This window comes from Paramisgurnus dabryanus, chromosome 4, assembly GCF_030506205.2.
Source record: "Paramisgurnus dabryanus chromosome 4, PD_genome_1.1, whole genome shotgun sequence".
Taxonomy (NCBI): Eukaryota; Metazoa; Chordata; class Actinopteri; order Cypriniformes; family Cobitidae; genus Paramisgurnus; species Paramisgurnus dabryanus.
In genome coordinates this window covers 13,742,664-13,759,500 of record NC_133340.1, presented here as the reverse complement: position 1 = coordinate 13,759,500, position 16,837 = coordinate 13,742,664, and the positions used below count along the sequence as shown (strand labels likewise).

The 16,837-nt window shown below is 37.6% G+C and overlaps 1 protein-coding gene across 1 annotated transcript in view; it reads left to right on the top strand.

The window, feature by feature from the left end:
* Positions 1-3,940: 3,940 nt before the first annotated feature.
* Positions 3,941-16,837, top strand: part of vegfc (vascular endothelial growth factor c) — a 68,364-nt gene continuing 55,467 nt past the window's right edge. The window contains exon 1 of the mRNA XM_065265305.2: positions 3,941-4,444. Within this exon, the coding sequence (XP_065121377.1) occupies positions 4,334-4,444 (111 nt within the window). The 5' untranslated portion in view covers positions 3,941-4,333. The remainder of the gene's footprint in view (positions 4,445-16,837) is intronic.

Sequence of the window (16,837 nt, the reverse complement as noted above, 5' to 3'; positions counted from 1 at the left end):
GTGGTGATATGTACCCTAGTGGCAAATGAAGAAGCTAGTAAACTGCATTTGATTTAGGTGTGATGCAGAACTATGCTTGAAGAAACTAGAGCAAACTTGTGATATTGGGACTATAACATTTTACTGTTTTCTTCTTTATGTTTACTGTGGTCTTTATTAAAAATTGAATAATAAATTTGAATGTTGAATTTATGACAATAAATAGAAAATGTAGGATCTAAACCACAATTACTGTATCCAGTCATTATGATCTGTTAGCTTTGGTTTAATACCATAATGGTATTTTATTAAGCTTGTAAAAGTTTCCACTGAGCGTGTGCTTCTCAAAGCAACTGTATTAATGCAAAATAAAATTTGAATACAGCTAGAATACGTCATCTTTAATCCATAAAAAACACTAGAAAGGCAAGCTAATACTAAAAGAGACAATCGTCAGATTATAATTCAGAATTTACAGGATTTTTAATGAAAACATTACCTAAATAAATCCTGTATGTAAAGTCGCTAATCTTAAAAGAGCACTTAAATAAGGACACAAACAGTGATTTCTTAGGCTAAATGAGGATAAAATATTAAATCATTATGAATAATAATGTAAAAAAAGAAATATAATGGACGTAATATTATATAAATAACTAAAGTTGAGTCAACTCTTTTAGTTAAGTATGTCTAAAGTCCCATTGAGGAACCCAAATGCGTTCATGACTTAAATATTTATTTGTGGCTAAACTAAGCTGCTCCAGACTTTCAGTTGGCAATGTTATAACTTCTATAAAGTAATGCATATTCAGTTATGTCAATGCAGAGTTGACCCCTATTAATCTTGAGGTTACTATAACAAAGTTTTATTTTAACATGACTGATTGATAAAATCTACTGTTTTTAACTACACAATATTTACAAATTGTCTATAGCCATTAAATGGTAATGCTTTCGAATTACTATAAGTGTCCATGCATGTGGACTTGTTTGGCTAATAATAGAATATTGAGCAATTATTTAATGAAATAATTTAACCAACTTGCCTTCAAGTAGCAAACAAAATAACTTTCTATAACCTATTAGATAGGTAGGCCTATGTTTTCATATTGAGGTATTCAATCATATCGTGGCTAAGCAGATTATCATTCACCAATCCTTAGACTTTGAGCCTTTTTGAAATAGACCATGAGGGTTAACACTGAAAGCTTTTCAAACTGCATATTTAGCCTGCTTCTTATTTGGGGTGATCACAAATTAAAAGCAACCCTTTGCCACAAGTGAATGGAACACAATGACTGATGTGGGACTTGCATTCCACAGAATTACAAGAGCACTCAGTGAACCTGAAGAACAGGACCCCATATAGAGAACAACCCTTGAACAGAATTTAAACCACCCCAAATGAAATATATTACATATTACTATTGTATCCACCAACCTACCATGTTCGACAGACTGGTGTATAATATCATACTGTTTTGAGTGTAAGATGTCATTTGCAGTCAATTGATGAATGGAGTTTTAAATCAAATTTTGAATGATTTTTCCTCAAATTGAAAAGTATGAATTTAGGTTAATTTGTTCACATATTGAAAGTTTCAATATCAAAAGTGTCAGCTAAAATAAGAACTTTCATCTTGTATGCTTATACACTACTTTTCTGTAAACTACACTCTAAACTCTATTGTACCTCTGCCAAAAAACAATAACCCTTCTTCTTTAAATGACCATCCACCTGTTGGCCTCACTTCATTAGTAATAAAGGTCTTTGAGAGGCTGATCAGAAGCATTGTGACGCTTAACGTGATGAGGTGGAGAAGCTAACAGCATGGTACCAGGCAAACTGTCTCTCCTTAAACTTAAGGGAAAACTAAGGAGGTAGATATAGACTTCAGAAGAAGACAACAATGGGCCCACTCCACACTTATGATTGACATGAGCCCATTGAAGAGGGTAAACAACTTTAAATATCTAGGCATCCACATCTCAGAGGACTTGCCTTGAGCTCTTCACACCCAAACTCGGATAAAAAAGCCAGACAGCAGATGTTTTGAAACAAAAGCAGAAGTTCAGGGTTTTTACAGCAATTCTGAAAACTTTCTGTACAGGGGCTATAGAAAGCATTCTGACTCAGTGCATCTCTGTTTGGCATGGAAACAGCTACATCCATGATCGTAAAGCCTTGGAAAAGTGCTACTGTACACAAAAAATGTATTCATACAGCACTTTGGTCCCAGAAATACCTGTAAAATTGGCAGACAGGCTTCTGTGTGAACGCAAACACTTCCCGTAAATGTTATGGGATCGCTCCCGGAAAGAGGACCTAGTAACATTGCAGTAAGACATGAGATAATAATACACAAAAATGCATGTGCATCATCGCAACAAGATATATTGTTCAGCTCTTTAAAACTAGGGTTTTAAATTCACATTAACATTCATGATGAGAAATGTCTGCATGATACATAGATTGTCCTGATTTATTAAACATTACTGCTTACACTGTTACTGTTACTTCTGTGTAACACCTGCAATTTTATACTGACATGTGTGTACACACATATGTACATATGCTTGGACTCTTACTTCTGTCTCACATTATGCACATTTCTGTTTGATAACTGCTATATTTTATGTTATTCTGTTTTTGCACAATCGAAGAAAAGGCAGACCTTCATTTGTGAAAGATAAACAAACTGGATTAAATTGAATTATTAAATTGACTGTTGTTGCCTAGACAACAATAAGACAACAATATTTTTGTTTACGATCCATATACATAAAAATTTCCTCGCATTTCAGCATTTAATTAAACTTTTTTAAAGTGCTGCTTTTCAGACTAACAGCACCAAACTCCTCACACACAACAAGGATCCATTAAAGGGGTCATTGTGTGACTTTTTCCATGTTTAAGTGCTATTACTGGCTCTCCACTGCTTCTATTAACCTAGAAAATGTGGAAAAACAACCCAGTAACTTTGTTTTGGTAAACCATTCTCTGTAAGCATGTGAAAAAATAGATCATTCAGATTTTGCCTCTATTATGACGTAGAAAGTGAGTCTTATACCACCTCTTAATCTGCACTATCCAACCACGGCACTGCCATTTAGTGCCGAGAGCAAGAGAGAGAGAAAAAATTGACAGCACAATTGAGTTTCAATTTCAACAAACCACCATCACAGCGATCAATGTTTGCATTTTATAAGCTCATTTGCATTATAAAGGGACATATCATGAAAATCTTAAAAAAGACTTTAAATCTAAAAAACTTTTTCCATGTTTAAGTGCTATAATTGGGTCCCCAGTGATTTTATCAACCTAGAAAATGTGAAAAAGAACAACCTAGTAACTAATAAAAATTTGACATCTCTTGTGATGTCAGAATGGGTTAATTCCGCCCCTTAATCTGCACTATCCAACCAACGCACTGTCAATTAGTGCATTGATCAGCTCATTTGCATTTTTGCTGCCACCTACAAAGTGGCAATTTTTACATGCTATCATAAATTATCTATATGCTATTTTGAGCTAGAACTTCACATATGTACTCTGGAGACACCAAAGATTTATTTTACATCTTTAAAAAAGTCTTGTAAAATGTCTCCTTTAAAGGACACACCCAAAACAGCACATTTTTGCTCGCACCTACAAAGTGGCAATTTTGACATGCTATAATAAATTATCTGTTGGGTATTTCGAGCTAAAACCTCACATACACCCTCTAGGAACACCCAAGACTTATTTTACATTTTTAAAAAGTCTCATTATATGTCACCTTTAAGGATGCTAATGTCAAAATAGTACCACATGGGACGTGATAATAATTACAAAACAATAAAAATTATTTATTTAGGACGGATGGTGTGTGGTTTGATACATGGGGTGCACGATGACGCGCACAACGCGTTTGGCGTCATGTACTCGAATCTGAACTGGTCGATCCACTCGTCATATTCGGTGATTAATGGACACCTGAGAAACCGCGCGTGCCGCGACTCTGCTTGTCTGTGGATTTGTATAACAGCGACCGCAGAGGCGGTCTGGGGAAAACCATGAGGGGGAGGAGAAGCCAAAGAAACGCTGTGAAATCGCATAAAACATGCCATTGAGCTCTCAGCTCACTTCCACACTCATCTGTCTCCGCACGAGCTGGATGTTAAGAGTTTACACAGCGCTACATGGACCAGTATCTCCACAGCTGACCTGTCTTAAAATGTTGGATGTATACGTGTGCGTTATTTTAGTTGAAAGAGAGAGTGTTGTAGAAACCGGCTACTGAAAGCCGAAACGTGAAAAAGAGGAACTTTGAACAGACTCTGTCCAGACTTCAGAGGGTTTTCTTTTACTAAAATGCACTTATTTGGATTTTCTGTCTTCTGTTTCGCATTGCTCTATGCAAATGTTGCTTTCGAGTCAAGTCACGACTATTATGATTATGACCAAGATCAAGGAGATATTCTGGTAAGTTCTGGCAAATTCTAGTATTATTCTAGTAGAGGGATTGTTTTAATATGTCTTTCATTGGCTTTGAATTGTTGCCCTCAGTTTTGATGTTCAAATGTAAAACTTAACTAAAGTCAGCCTAAGGGAAAGCTTTGATAAATATTGGCTGAATTGTTTTCAAAAATGTTTTCTTTTAAAAGCATTGAGATCCAGCACATAGGGATATATATACATATATATTAGTTTAAAGTCTGATCTATGTATTAAAGATTCTATTCTATTGTCATAAAGAAGAAAGCAGGTGTCATTGATGACCAGCTTCAGACAGTCTCTTTTCTCTCTCTCTTTACAAACCTGTTGGATGATGTCATCAATGTGCTTTATTGGTGGCTACCAAGAGAGATGTGATTATTTCCTAGAAATGAGGAATTTGTTGTCTGTACTTCTCTTTGGCTCAAACACCCACTAACATTACGTGTTAGAAGACATAACCATTACACATTACACGATTACTTTGACTTTCTTTTGTTACACAGTAGTGGTAGCTTCTGTGGAATTTTACTATGAACATTGTATAAATAATACCATATGTAACACACAGCAATTGACGAAAATCTTGAAACATATCCCATCAGTAATGCATGATGTGGGACGTACAGTACACAAATCATAATTGCCTAAAGTTAGACTTTGTTTTTCCTGCTCTCTCAAACCCCTTTGGGTCGCAGTGAAGTTCAATGGTTATTAAGATTCATTTAAATGGAATTCACAGAGAGAAGGGAAAGTTAAGCTTAACTGTGACTGCAACAATGTAAGCTGCTGAGTTCCTAATGCTTTATTTTCTATTCATTTGGGGAATATTTGTCTTGTACCTTTGCCATGGATTTGAATAATTGTCCGGTAATTGCACATATGGCTGTACAGAACATTAACGTATAGGATCGGTGACTCCGCTAGCAGTGTCGGGCCTCAATAATTCATTAGGCATCAGTCAGCGCATGGCTTATATACTGACCTTATTTCTCTCCCTTGCACATTTCATTGATGTCCATCTCTCATCTGTTCGATGGAGCTGCAATGATGAGTAATTGTAAATGCAATTGTACACCATGAAGGTTAAATATAGACGTATATAGAGTTATTTTATAGAGTAATAATATAGAGTTATTATATGTCTCTGTGAAGGAGTCACCTGGTAAATGTGGATGCCTGGTCAGGACCCATGAGGTGCCGGGAGCCAGATTTATAGCCTTACAAGGCCCAGTTGCAAACTTGGTCTCATTCTTGATGATCGGTTTTGTCACAAGGCTTTATCATTTTAAACTGTTGACTACTTAAATTATTAGCCGCTATGTTGCAAGCCTCGTGGGACGCCAGGGCTTGAGTAAGCATTCGGTTTCAGCCTGCAGGAGTGTGTCTTCTGGTTAATGATGAATGCCTGAAAAAACCACCCATGCTTAAGCACCTCCAGCTCTTTTCGCTTTCATAAACAAAAAGAGTTCGCTCTTATTTTATAAACAATGCTTGTTTACTTCAGTTCGTTAGTCATGTCTGAGGGATTTACCTATAGGGATGACTTCTCCAGTGTGAGCGTGTGGTCACGTGTACTTCCCAGGTAGGAAAAGTTAACACAGGTGGAACAGATTATCCACATCTGCCTCTCTTATCTTTCCCACTCTAATAGCCAATCCACCTGCCAGATCCTTTCAGTCCTTTAACTTTAGATTTAGCACAACCACCTTTCAACACTTTCACAACTTTTGGAGGAGATCTGCTTTCACCCAGGGGAAAAGGGGTAGTCTGATGCCGAGATGACATAAGCACGAAGGCTTTGTCTTTTTGGGGAGGTCAGCGGTTCAGCAATTTTTTTTTTTAAATTAGGCAATGACTTCAAATAGAATGTTTTTATAGCTGGTGCTTCTTTGAGCTTATTTCAGAATTGTGCAGCAGTCGCTTCTGTGCATTGAAAATAATTGTTATGGTTGAAATGTAGATTTAAAGGGATAGTCCCCCTCCAAAAAAAAAAAAAAACAATTATTCACTCTCATGTTGTTATAAACCAGTATCTACATTTATTTTTCTGATGAACACGAAGGAAGATATTTTGAGGAATGTTTGTAACCAAACCAGTCATGAGCCCCATTCACTTCCATAGTATGATAAAAGATACTATGGAAGTGAACGGGGCTCATGAATGGTTTGGTTACAAACATTCCTTTAAATACCTTGTCTTGTGTTTATCAGAACAAAGACATTTATACAGGTTTGTAAAACCATGAGGGTGAGTAAATGATGACTGAATTTTTCATTTTTGGGTGAACTATCCCTTTAAGGTGTGAAATTCTATTTGAGTGAATTGCTTTAAATTTGATAGGTTAGAAAATTTATAAATACTTAACTTTTTAAAATTTTTGTGAAGTTACCTTTTACCTTTATAGGGTAGTTTAAGTAACCTATTTGTAAGTTAACCTTCTGAAGTGTGTAAACACTGTGGTTTGTGGTACTATCAAATAATCGATTTGTTTGTTTATGCGTCCCAGTCAGTCCAAAACAGAAATGTTGACTCAACCAATGGCATGAGTTCAGGGCAAGACTGTCTGTTTGTCTAGCCAGTGAAAGAGGATGGGAAAATCAGTTTGAAAACATTTTTGCAAATTACACACTTCAGCTGAACTTTTGGGGCATAACACTCTCACAGGGGACAGTTTCTGGTTGATGCATCTGTTGCATTTTATCTCTCTGCCTTTCTCTGTTATTTGTGTGACATCTCTTTCTTTGTAAACTGGCTGTGGATGTGTCTGAGGAATTCAGCTCTGACTGTGGCTCAGCAGTGCGCCTGAAGCAGCTGGAAGACTGGCGTTCTGATCCTGCTTGTGTTTTGCCCTTTTAAAATCGTAGCCCGTTTTTTATTTCCTCTGGAAGACTGTAATGTGTACTGAAGCAGAAAATTTCAAATCGCATTATTGGGTACATTTTATTGCTTGCTTTGTTTCAGTAACCTTACTCAAACTGCAGCCAGTGTATCACTTTGGGAGTGTGAGCTGTTACGGCAGAGGTGCCCAGTCCTGTTCCTGGAGATCTATCTTTCTGAAGGGTTTGGTTCCAGGAACTGCATTACACACTTACAGAGTTTGGTTCTAAACAAACCCTGTGAATGAAGTCGCCTACTTACATACTATAAATAATGTGAAAATCAGCACACAAAATGAGTAGTATGCCTGTATGTATGCAAAAAGCAGAAATACACTGATGGTGTACAAGGCCACGGGAGCTTAATTCAAAAGGTTCATAAAAAAAAAGAAAACTAACTTATCTGGCATTTTTCAAATGTGAGTGATACAGATTCCAAGAAATGTATTTCTCATGAACCCCTTTCACACATGACATTAAACCCAGAAAAGTGCCATATTTGCCAGCGTGCCTTCTGTGTGAACATAAACACGTCCGGTAATTGATTCTGGGGTTGCTCCCGTCAAGGGGACGAGGACATTGCTTTAGTGCAGTGGTTTCAAAACATTTCATTCCGCGACCCACTAAGACAAGGATAATCTATCTAAGGACTGACCAAAATAGAAAAAATATCTTCATTGTCATTGAATTAAATGTACGATTAACTCTTTCCCCGGCATTGACGAGTTTTTCCGGCAATCCGTATTTCCGCTATTATCCACCAGCTGGAACTCTTACCCAACTAATAAGTATTCCCTTATGGTAGGGATGGGCGATAAATTATATCTGATTTATGCGTATCTCATCAGTAAAGCCGGTTTCGTAGTCCTCACCTGTTTGATGACCTGCCATCACCTGTTTTCAAATGGAGCGGCATTTACTACACAGAGTCATATTTCACGGAGCAGCTCTGCAAAATTGCATACATTATCGGAGGCGATTTGTCCACGATTATGAACGCGATTTTGCCGATTCTGTGAAGTAAATGCCGCTACATTTGAAAGCAAGTGATGGCGATTTACTACTTATATACACATATTTGGGAGGTGATAAAAAGAGTACAAATATAAATTTGTATTTTTGAAAGCACAGGGTATGCTCTTTCATTTGCTATATTGTGTGTGTGTGTATATTTAAAGAAGAACATTTTCTGGAAGGCATTAAACTTTTGTGAAAATCATAAAAAATGCTGACTCTGGCTGGCAACTTTTTTTAAATGCTGGTGGAAAAGAGTTAATTGCAATCCCAAAAGACCTGATATGAAAACCATTGCCATTAATTGTAACAAAAGCTAAGTGACTTTGCGCGACCCATCTGACCCACTGTGTAACCCACTAGTGCAGTGTTTCTCAACCCTGGTCCTAAGGACCCCCTTCCAGAATGTTTTAGATGTCTCCTTAATTAACACACCTGATTTAAATTATTAGCTTGTTAGGGAGACATTCTGGAAGGAGGCTGATGAGTTAGATCAGGTGTTTTAAATTGGGAGACATCTAAAACTTTCTGGAAGGGGGTCCTTGAGGACCAGGGTTGAGAAACACTGCACTAGTGAGTCCAAACCCACAGTTTGAAAACCCCTGCCGTAGGGGACCTAGTAACATTGCGTGTTGTAGTGAGGACACGTGTCATCGCAACAAGAAGTTATAATTCAACACTTTGACATGGGGGTTTTAAATGCAAATCAACATTTATGGGCAAAAAATGTCTGCCAACTGGAATGAAACAGAGATCAGAGAGCTTCTCACTATCTGTTCTGAAATCATTCTGCAGCATAATAGCGAACCATACGTTTATGATCGTATATTCATAATGATAGAGAAATACTAGAAAATAAGCCACTTAAGAAGCCGCGGTTACGATTGCAAACACAACGCATATCACGTGTCTTAAAAGGATCTTTACAGGATGTGTGTGCACGCTCTCACAGATTCCAGAAAATCATTGGCAGTGTGAATGAACCATAAACAAACAATACACATTTCCTGTTTGTTTTCCTTAATCTATGTGTGTAAAGGGCTATGGTTAAATTGTCTTGCAGTAGTAACTTACATACAGAACGAACATACACAATAAGTCATAACAATAAAACAAGGCAGAGGTACAGTAGTATAATTGTAATGTTTGCACCCTGAACCCACACATACTGTACATATAATGTATGGACACAGGCACACTAACACAACTGCCCTTTGTTTTTCAAGTGAACCTAAAGATTGTTTTTATCTGGTTTATGTGTGGTTTATTTGGTGTGGATCTGTAATCTGCGAATAGGTAGATATTCAGACCAGGACTGCTCTTTTAAAGTAAGTATGTCTATGGCTATAAAGTCCTTGGCAGTAAATCAGGGCTGCCAGTTACCGTCATACAGGGCTACTGTCCAGCTGGTTACTAATCCCAAAGATAAGCTTCTTCCAGTTTGTTTGACTAAGAATGGACAGTGGCCCTTCAGGCCTGCAGTAGCTTCCTGTATATGACACTTAGATGCAAAATTGACAGTGCATTTAGGCTTCACATTTCATCAGTTTTGTAATTTCCTGCGAATGAAACCCATGGCTTTGATCTTGCTAGCGCCAAGCTCTACTAATTTAGCTACAGAAAGGCAGTAGTGCATCTGACCAAAGTTTGCTTTATGTATAGCAGAGTCACAGACACTGACAGCCACTTTCAGGAGTCAGGAATGGGTATTCAATTTGATTAAATTTTATGTACATAGCGCTTTTCACAATTGTTAAATTGTTTCAAAGCAGCTTTACATTAACAAAAGCGGGAGAAAACACAGAAAAATCAGCAGACAACGTAAGAAGTTATGTTAGGGGTGCTCTGATAAATATACACGATGATGATTTAGATGATTTTATTAATTTTGAGAGCTCCTCTATTGTAGTAGCTTTAAATGATTTTGTTGTTCATGTGGTTATCAAGTGTTCAGTGGGTAAAATGATCGCTGCTTGGATAGCTGGAATATTTTTCCTAACAACCACAATTTTGTTAGTGTAGAAGTTCATGAAGTTGTTACTACTGTGTTGGAGTTTTAGTATCTGTTTTTTCTTTATTTCAAGTCAGTTTTGCAACTTGTTTAAAAGGAATCGAGAATTATTATGATTTTCTTCAATGAGCTATTGAGCTTGTTGAGATGGGTAGATCTGGTGTTTTTTATTGCCTATCTGTAGTGTTGAACACTCTCTTTCCATGCAGCACGCCATACCTCTAACTTTCTTTCCAATTAAGCTCCATTTTTATAGCTGCCTTTTAAGAACTGCGGTATGATGGTCATACCATGGTGTTGGCATTTTTTTTTTCTTGATTCTCTTTGATCTAATGGTAGCAACAGCATATCTTCACGATTATCTGCTACGTTTCATTTTGGACAGGTTTGGAAGATTGCTAATAAAGCTATCTTTAGTAGTGGAAATTATTGTTCTGCCTAATCGGTAGTGTGTTGAGGATCGAGTCTATGTAGAAGTATCGTTTATGAGACAAGGCAATGGTCTGAAACAGTATTGCTCTGTGATGATAATTCTACGTCACATATTGTGTCCAAGTGACAGAATTAAGTCTAGTGTGTGTTTACGGATATTGGGCCCTATCATGTTTTGTCTAATAAAGAGAGAATTAAGAACATCCATAAACACTAGTCTAATGTATCTTTTGGGTTATCAATGGGGATATTAAAGTCACCAATGATAAGAGCTTTATCTACAGTGACTTCTAGCTCAGACAGGAAATCTGCAATTTCTTAAAGAAAAATTATTTCGCGTAACTCCAAACAGTGAATCTAATAGTTTGTGTAATCTCTTACCTTTTGGCATAACAGTTAGTTAATATAGTAGAATAAAATTCATTACGTAGTCAATTTTCACAGCAATTGCAGGTAATTTTATGTTATAGACCTCAGCAATGAGCTTCACTGTCATTTTAAATGCGTGTGCACTTGAACAAATAGATTTGGCTATCAATGGTTTATCCTTCCTCGGGTGGGAAATCGTTCAGAAAGTGATCCCAACAATGTTGTTTATTGTATCAAAAAATCATGACCTCTTCATGATTATTTTTTTTAAATCAAAACACGGAAGGTCACAGATAACGGAGTATGGTGTCAAATATTGCACCCTGATGGTAAAATGTTGAATTGCTGCCACAGTGAAATTCATTTAATTGCTTCAAGACACATGCTACGCTAGGCAACGCAACCTGCATTAGATAAAAAAAAGTATTCGATTAATCAATAACAAATTAACGTCATCGACTAAATTCTTAATGATCAATTATACATCGTCGATTAATCATGCCCATCCCTAGCATGCACCATAACAGCGCGCTTTAAACACGTCCAGTCAAAGCTCAAGCTTCATAACATTGAGCAGCTTTAAGTCTTTTGCTATCATTTTAGCGATTAGCTGTGTTTTGTCGTCCTCTTACCTCAATCAAGATGTAATGTTAATGCTCGTATGGCTCTCTGATATCTCTTGACATTTGATATTTATATATGAGATGATAACCCATTGAACTTTTGACGGCCCTGTACATTTTGCACCTGACCGACTGTATTTTCGAAAATCACGGCATCCTTTTAAACCATAGTGCCTCAGTGATGTGAGGTGTGGCCAGCTTCATGGGATCGGCGGGTTGCCGCACATTGCGCGGATCGGCGGGTTTCCGCGTGGCCGGTGCGCTGAATTATCTGTTTGTTTTTGAATCACACATGGTAATGTTATGTCATACGCCGGTCTGCGTAGCTCAACACGACGTCAAACACGCATCTCCAGACCCAGTCTTTACTACCACAGGTGCTTGTAACGCTAACCAGACATCCAAATGCCGCCATAACCACAATAAATAAATACACCCACATGATCATGGTTTTCGTGATCGATCATTGATGCCACGTCCCCATCCCTTATTGCCACCCAGTGGATAGCGGAAATATGAATTTGAGGTAAACTCCTCAGGGAGCGTTTTCTCTTTATTGATTAGATGACTCAACAATATTTATTGACATTTATCTGGATATCGCCATAATTTTGCAATTATATACAAATGAAAAATATGATTAAAGACTGTGGTGTTTATTTTCATAAATCAGTATGCAGCAACAGTGGCGCAGTGATACTGTAATGCTGTCTGAACCGTGGGTTTACCAGGGTATTTTATCACGGCTTAGAACGCGTTTCAACCAATCAAAATGAAGAACCAGAACTGCCGTTTTATAATACTAATTTTATAACTGTCTCAATTTATGGCAGCTTATTTGAAAGAGCAGTTTCAACCACTGCTTACAGCTAACCATATGTGATAAAATTATGGGGAAAGACTTTGCTGTGAGGTGACGTTAAGTTATCTTAAAACTGAAACATTTTCTACATGTGATAAAATGATGGTAACAGCCTTTGCTGTGGGGAGTTGGCTGAAAGTTGAACCTATTTATCCAAGCTAGCCAAGTCTCTCCTGTGCTGGCTCAACTCCTCTGACTAATTCCTTTCATGTTTTCTGACAGTCGGTATTGCATAAAAACTAATTCCGGGGTTGTTGTTAGAACAGCCGTGTATTACAGCACACACCATTGCGCTGTTTAAAAAACATTACATGGATAATACCATGGATAATACCTACACTGCCTCGCTTGTCAATTGACAGACTGACAGTTGTCATCGTGGTTTCTATGTCAACAACATGGCCGCCCCGAACATTGATGACGTAGGTCGAATAACTCCTATATCGTCTCTGCCTGATGAAACTCACGTATGTCCAAAATGGTTACTTTTCAGGAAGTGAAAAAAAGCACAGTATTTCAAAAGCAGTTGAATGTAGCGTTGTCATACTTGGTACGGCATCTACATGTAACCATATTCTTGCCAGTGTAATCCACATTTGACCAAAATTGAGTTTAAATGGGCATACGTGCATATTTTACAGTAACGTGGTCACTATGCGTTCTTCCGATCATTAATTTCAATGGCTAAGTCGCGTTTTATATTGACAGATGAATACGCTCAGTTTATTAAATAGCCTACGTCTTAGTTTATTAAATACACTTAGTTTATTTAATATTAATTATACATAGGGGTGGGCGATATGACCAAAATCTTCTATCACGATAGGATTAATTTTATATCATGATAACGATATGTATCACGGTAGAGTTTTTTATGTTTTAATAAGGTTTAAATCTTTAATACCATAGAAATGTTCATAATTCTCACAAAAAACATATACAAGCATAGAAAGAAGATAAAAACAAACAAAACTCAAGCTCTCTGAAGATACACAGTCAATAAGAATGATAATAAATAATTATGCATGTATGTATAGGCCTATATATATTTTTATTTAAGGTAGAAAAGTGATTTAATCAGGAGCAGTGAGAGATTTTTTTCTCAATGCTGTTTGATTAACACGAGTGACAGACAGGAGCAAAATTAGGTAACTTCCCCTTTAAGACCAAAGTCCGGATCCAATACACTGTTACACATGCGCTTTCTCTTTTAGCTGTTTACTTTCTCTTAAGACCTTACTGGTCGTGTTTATGATGATGCTTGCAAAGACGGGAATTTTGACGCATATGTGTATTTAAGGCCAATAAAGCGGGAAAAATGCTCACGAGCTTAATAAGCAGAGGTCGCGCGACTTGCACGCTCCTCACAGACAGAAAGAGCAGCGGTTGCGCGACTTGTCCGCTCCTGACACACAGAAAGAACGCACGCATACAGATCTGTTGTCTGTGTTTCAATGGCTTAAAATAACTTGTTTTAAAACTGCAGTGCTTAAATACGTGTACAAACGTTACGTTTTCGCGACCACACGCACAGGAGCGTGACGTGGGCACGTAACCTCGATAGAAACGATAGTCCAAAATCTCTACCGGTTGACAAATTTCTACCGGTTAATTTTGTCTACCGGTTTATCGCCCACCCCTAATTTATTAAATGTCTCTTGCAAAATATGAAGGGACAATGAATCAATACACTGACATGGTAATGCTAGAGAAGACAGATACTTTGTTTGCACAGTCCTACCATAATTTTGTCACTCCTAGACATACGTCTGGCGTCAGGGGGGAAACATTTACCTCGATGAAGGAAAGTCATTGTCTCACCAGGCTATGTTTTTTCGGCTATCCAGTGCTGACCTTCGATGAAACTTCCTGAGACCGGCGAGATGCTTTCACAGGGCGGGAGATACGCAGGGTAATTGACAGCTTTGACACCAAATGGATATACGTGAAAATCAGATGACATGATTTCACAACTTTACTTTTCATTGGCCATTTAGATACATGAAGCATACTGTATACGGAAATGAACCTGGACATTCAATCCGTCAAAAAAATCTCAAAATCTGCAAAATGGACATACGTGGTTTTCATCGAACAGCGACGATATGTTCTACTGGATGAGTCAATTTTCCACTAACAGTAGTAGTTTACAGTTTTCTTAAATAAAATTGCTGAATTATATCAAATTTAATGTGAGTTAAAAAGAACACATTGCTTGGTGTGATGTTGATTAAGGGGTTCTTGAGCCTTACTAATAAGACAAGACTGACCTTACATGATAATTTTTAACATTGCTCTTTTTTAAAGGGGGGGGGGGTTCAATGGTATTTCAATCATTCTGACTTATTAACACATTTATAGAGTTGTTTCCTCATGCTAAACGTAGCCAAAGTGTCAAAAAAGCAGCTGGACATGTTACAAAGTATTTCTGTGTGTGCCGAATGCACTTCGCCAGGGTTCGTGCACGTTTCGGAAAGTTTTTTTCGATTACAGGTCCAAATGACGTTTCAGGGGTTTTCTATACGTATCACTTCTTTATATGGGCACTTCCCCCGGAAAACCCCGCCCACCCGTCAATCAGCAGGAGACGCTAGAACTTGCAAACATCTTATCACGCCACTCAGCTTTGTTTAATTTCAAAACTCAACAATGGCACGAAAGATGAAGTGTGTTTTTGGATGTAAGGAGAAGAAAATCCAGCCTTATGAAAACAATGGTTATAGTTTATTATCCGTGGTAGCAGCGGAGTTTTGCGTTTTTGTTTGATCCGGTGGATTTTCCCAACCGGGTCATGACGAGTTGCATGCGGTAAGTAAGACTTCTGTCTTATGTTTGAAATAGTTGCGTGCATATTATATATATGACACGAACATGTAGTGAATCATAAGTTAAAACAGTGTTGTATAGTGTTGCATGACTCGTACAGTAGGCAGGTTTTCTTTGATGTATCTACACAAAACAGTGTCGCTAACAGTGGCCTCGTAGAAATAGTTTGTTTCAAAAGTAATATATTGTCCATTGTAATGTACATTGTGCATTACAGTAAGTGTTATCGCTTGTGGAAATGGACTCAGGAGAGTGCATTAGGTTAGAGATGAGTCATGTCATTTTTTATTATATTACAGAGCTGGTGATCTCATCATTCTTAAGGGTTTGTGCCTTAGACCTAAGCTTGCTTAATCTTTCTAAAGCTATTTCATGCATTCTGACTTAGTAACACTGTTTAAGAGTTGTATTCCTCATGCTAAACATAGGCAAATATGTAACAATTTTGCTTTATTTCATTTATTGGCAATTTTAGTGCAGGAAGTACAGTGGAAGTTACGGGCACTTTAACCAGTATATCACTCACAAACACCAACCAAGAGCTGACATGAAATCAATGTCACCAAATAAGTGTGTTGTTGTTGTTTGTGAGGGAAATTTAAACTTGTTCAGTTCCGAATGAACCCAGCATATTGTTTTTATCCGGGGTAGCAGTGGAGTTGTGTGCATGTGTGGAACGCTGGATTTCTTTGAAATGGGTCGCTCCCAACCAGGTCATGAGTCGCAGACGGTAAGTAAACTGCACCATATGTCTGTGTTTTGTTGGCAATCGGCACATAAGTGCATGTAATATAAGCAACATGAACTTGTAGTGAATCATAAGTTATCTAGAGATAGTGGGATAATGTTTTATGTGTGTTGTTTGCTTGTGACTCGCTCCACCGGCAGTGCACTTTCCACAGCTCTGCTTTTTTTTTGGGAAAGAATCTGTACAGCTGATCTGTCTTTTATAAATCTGATAAAACTAAAGACTTTGATATATAAAGGATGTAATACTACTCTATAGTTGCTCTAGATTAACATGAGCAGAAATGGTGTGTGTTATATGAGCTTTAAGTTGAGTGTACTCACACCAGTCCTGGACTTATGACTGATCACAGAACAAAACAATTGATAGTTTCTATCCATACAATGATGTTAAGAGGGTGCCAAAGAAAGAACCACATCCCCTGCCCTCACTGCACAGATTTTTTAAAATCGGCCTACAGGGAGTTTCACAGGGATTTCTTGTAGAGCTGTATTATGTTTTTGGAGAGCTCAAGAATTGGGTTACAGAACATTAGGCCTAATATCCCTGTGGTCTTATTGAGTAGTGGGCAACCCTCCAGGCTAATAGCTTTATTGCACCACAGAAACCTTAACCA